This window comes from Pseudomyrmex gracilis, unplaced genomic scaffold (assembly GCF_002006095.1).
Source record: "Pseudomyrmex gracilis isolate BER0280 unplaced genomic scaffold, ASM200609v1 scaffold_92, whole genome shotgun sequence".
In the NCBI taxonomy this organism is placed as follows: Eukaryota; Metazoa; Arthropoda; class Insecta; order Hymenoptera; family Formicidae; genus Pseudomyrmex; species Pseudomyrmex gracilis.
In genome coordinates, this window is record NW_018020676.1 from 440,490 (window position 1) to 444,138 (window position 3,649).

At 35.5% G+C, this 3,649-nt stretch overlaps 1 protein-coding gene across 1 annotated transcript; it reads left to right on the forward strand.

Annotated features, from left to right (window-relative positions):
• Window positions 1-465: 465 nt before the first annotated feature.
• On the forward strand, window positions 466-3,071 carry LOC109855571 (UPF0602 protein C4orf47 homolog). The gene is made up of 4 exons (XM_020429989.1): window positions 466-555; window positions 649-842; window positions 1,461-1,737; window positions 2,686-3,071. The coding sequence occupies exons 1-4, from the start codon at window positions 501-503 to the stop codon at window positions 3,069-3,071; spliced, it is 912 nt and encodes a 303-aa protein (XP_020285578.1). The 5' UTR covers window positions 466-500.
• Window positions 3,072-3,649: the final 578 nt, after the last annotated feature.

Sequence of the window (3,649 nt, forward strand, 5' to 3'; positions counted from 1 at the left end):
GACGTGAGTGCGCAACCTCCTTCAGTGTGCAGTCTCTCCAAACACAGACGGTAATGAAATGTTTCCATTGCTGCCGCAACCGAGAATATCGTAGACACTTCTCGGCACCACCCGCGAACCCATTAAGAATAACTCGTTATTGACGGGAGAACAGTCAATTACTCGTAAATCCATATTTTCAGACCCTCTTCAAGATATTACAACATAATCATGAGATGACTCTCTCATTATTACGTATAATAATGTATACGTTATCATTTGTGTGCGTTGTTGCTGTATATCTTTATTGAAATATATTTCTGATAAAAACGCGCAGTGTGTGAGATAACAACGAAGTCGAAATTATTCGCCGCGTTAATAAATTTCCCTTTCGATAAACGAAGATCGCGCTCGTGTCGCGCGGAAAAAATACATTCCCACCTTATGAAAAAAGAATTTAGGTTATATATTTAAATAAAAAATTGACACAATGGCGAAATTAATAATTTAAGAGTAAAAGTATGGACCGTGCGCTCGTTGGTCGTAACTATGGAAGGATTGATATCGAACGAGTGGGTAATGTGGTCTGTTTAAATAAAATTGCCCCAAGCGTGTAAATCGAGAAGCTTTCGAAAGCAAAAATCGTCTTGTTTTCTTTTTTTTTTTTAGGTTTTTTCACCGATCCTTCACCGAGTCCTTTCGATATCTATCAAGATCCTGATTTTAAGTTTCGCGAGAACGTCGCTAAAGGAAAACGTCAGATTCTCGCCGGACCTCCCAGTGAGTTGTTCGTGAAAAAACACGAAAGAATTTTCGAGGGCGAGGCTCTCACCGAACCATGGCGCGAGGAAGCGAAGAAACGGGTATCTGTGTTTGCATTATACAACAGAGTTATCCTACATCGGGAAGTGACTATTAATTGAAAATGAACTTTTTAAAGGACAAAAAAAGTTGATGCGCCAAGTTTGCTGTGCATTAATTAAGATTGATACGTTAATTAAAACCTTGCAAAAGCAATTTTCTTAAATTAAAAAAAAGGAAGACATTTTTCTTGTATTAAAGTCTAATAATAATTTAATAATGTGATACGCAACTATACAAAAAGTGCTGATTTTACATATATATATATATATATATGAATACATATACATATATACATTGATTAGATATAATAATGGTTATATTGTATATATGTACGTATAGTGCTCGTTATATGTATATGCATATGTATACAAAGCACAAAGATTATCTTGATCACGAAGTTTGTTAGTTTAACCTTGTTGTTGCACTTCTGTTTCACCGAGCAATGTTACAAAAATAAAACAAAACCAAAAAGAGAGAAGAGAAAAATGTATTTTTTTACATTTTGTTGATACACATGACTTTTTACCTATCTATTGTTGCAATTGTAGTTTTACTGCCTTTGTATTTTTGTTTGTTACATTGGATATGTGTGTGTGTATGCGATGTCGTTTTTTCAGTTACAAGACGAGAAAAGAAAGATTGGCGGTCGCATGCTGCCGACATCTCCGTCGAAGAAGCATTCGACGCCCGGAGATTGGTATGGATGCTTCGCTAAATCTTCTTACTTCAGTCCAATGTGGATGGAAGAAAAGAGAAAAAAGACGCCGGTTTTGCCTAATATGAAGATCAAGCCCAATCCGCTTGGTGGACCCGGATACGCGGATATTTGCTTGAATCCTTATCCGCCGTACTCCCACGAGCCTTACGATCATGTTGGAAGAGTGGTTGGCAGAAGTAAATGTGTTTGCCTTACGCCTCTTCTGATCTGATTTATGTACCTATCTTCTTCTCTCTTTCTCTCTCTCTCTCTCTCTCTCTCTCTCATTCTGTTCTCTATTTTTATCTATGTATGTACATAAGTTTCGATATAACTTTTTAATATGAATGTGTATATAACGTCGTATACATTGCTGTCATTTCTGGTATTCAGTTTCTCGTAGTAAGCGGCGATAGAGATTTATGTCACGCAATGGTGATTTATGTTGAAATGGCAACTTTATTTCGATGTTGAATTGAATTAGAGACCGGGAAGAGTTACACGTGCCGTTTGAACTTCGCTGTTTTGTCGATAGGTTTCTTTCTTTCCCTATTTTATTACGCGTATTGTAAAGTACTTTTGAAATTCATAACTTTTTCGTCATACATGAAATCCCCTGCAAGTTTTGTACTGCACGAGAAACTTAATCTTATCGTATATTCGGGTTTTTGTTTAAAGAAAAAGTTTTTTTTTATATTATTCTTTTACTTTAATATAACACACGCGCATTTTACATAGTATCAAATTTTCATAAATAAATTACACCGTATCCATGTAATCAAATATATCTAAAAATAAAGTTATAAAAGTTTTTGCGTTGCACATTGGCTAATAAAAGTAATAATTAAAATTAAGTATTTTATTATTTTTAATTTTTGGTTTTGTCATTTTCTCTTAATTATCTCATATACGTGTTTGTGACGCGGCGCGAGAGTGCCGTTATTGTATAAAAAAAAGTATAATACTAAAAAAAAAAAAAAAAAAAAAAAATGAACGCAAAGTGGAATTTTTTAGAACACTTCATTCATTTTTACGTTATAGTGTGTGATTTCGCAAACCTATTTCAAATTTATTCCTTTATAATAGGTACGATTTTTCGTCCGTTTATTAAACTTTAAATTCAAATTATTGTTTCAATAAAACAGAACCGGTGTCTAAAGGTCGATTTTTGACGACCAGCGTCTTGTTGGATTATTTTCCCCCCAATCCTTACAAAGATGAGGATCCAGGGCCCACTTACCTTCGTCCGACTGAAATTGCTAGAAAGACAGTTGGTCCGGCGCGATTCTACGTTCCTTTTCCCAAGAAACCTGGCGGAAATCACGATGGTTGCTTCAGCAAGTTTCCAAAATACACGAGCGATCCTTACGTTAAGGTTAAGGATAAAGTTGCCGCAGTGCCCAAGTTCATAAGAGGTGGACCGTCTCTACGGTCGAAATATACGAGCAGCATTATAGCGCAGATAACGAGAATATCATGTAATGCTCGCAATTATTCGGAATATCGACCGCGGGTGTATTCTCGGTATTGAGAAGATTTTTTTAATAACTCTAAAAAAAATTCAATCCGAATTTTTTTTTCATTATTTAAAATAACATTTTTTCCGAGGTTATTAATTAAACTGAAATTAATTTCTAAATGGATTTTATAATTGATCAGATAACTGGATTTTATAATATAATTGTTATTATTTGTTTAAATATAACTGTGTTAACTTTACATAATTGTTACTTGATTTTATTATTGTTATTTTATTATTGCGAGTTGATTTTATTATTGTTACTTTTATTATTCATCTTTTATCAAACTCTTCTATAGAATTTTTATAAACTTCCATTTCCGTTTCTCCGTGTTCGCGCAATATCGCTTGCCACGTGCTATCGCACTTCGATCGCGTTGCCGATTCTGTTCGAGCCGACAAATCGCTTTTCGGCGCCGATGACCAGTGGGCCATGCGCTCCGCAAGCACGCTTCCTGCCAGCTTCCTGGCAGGGTAGCAATCCCTTTCAAAGTGAATCACTCCGGCTCGCGTTCGAACTTACGATCCTAATGAAATTCTAATGAACGTTCTATCGCCGTTGTCCGTCGAAGTCCACTCTTCGCCAGTTG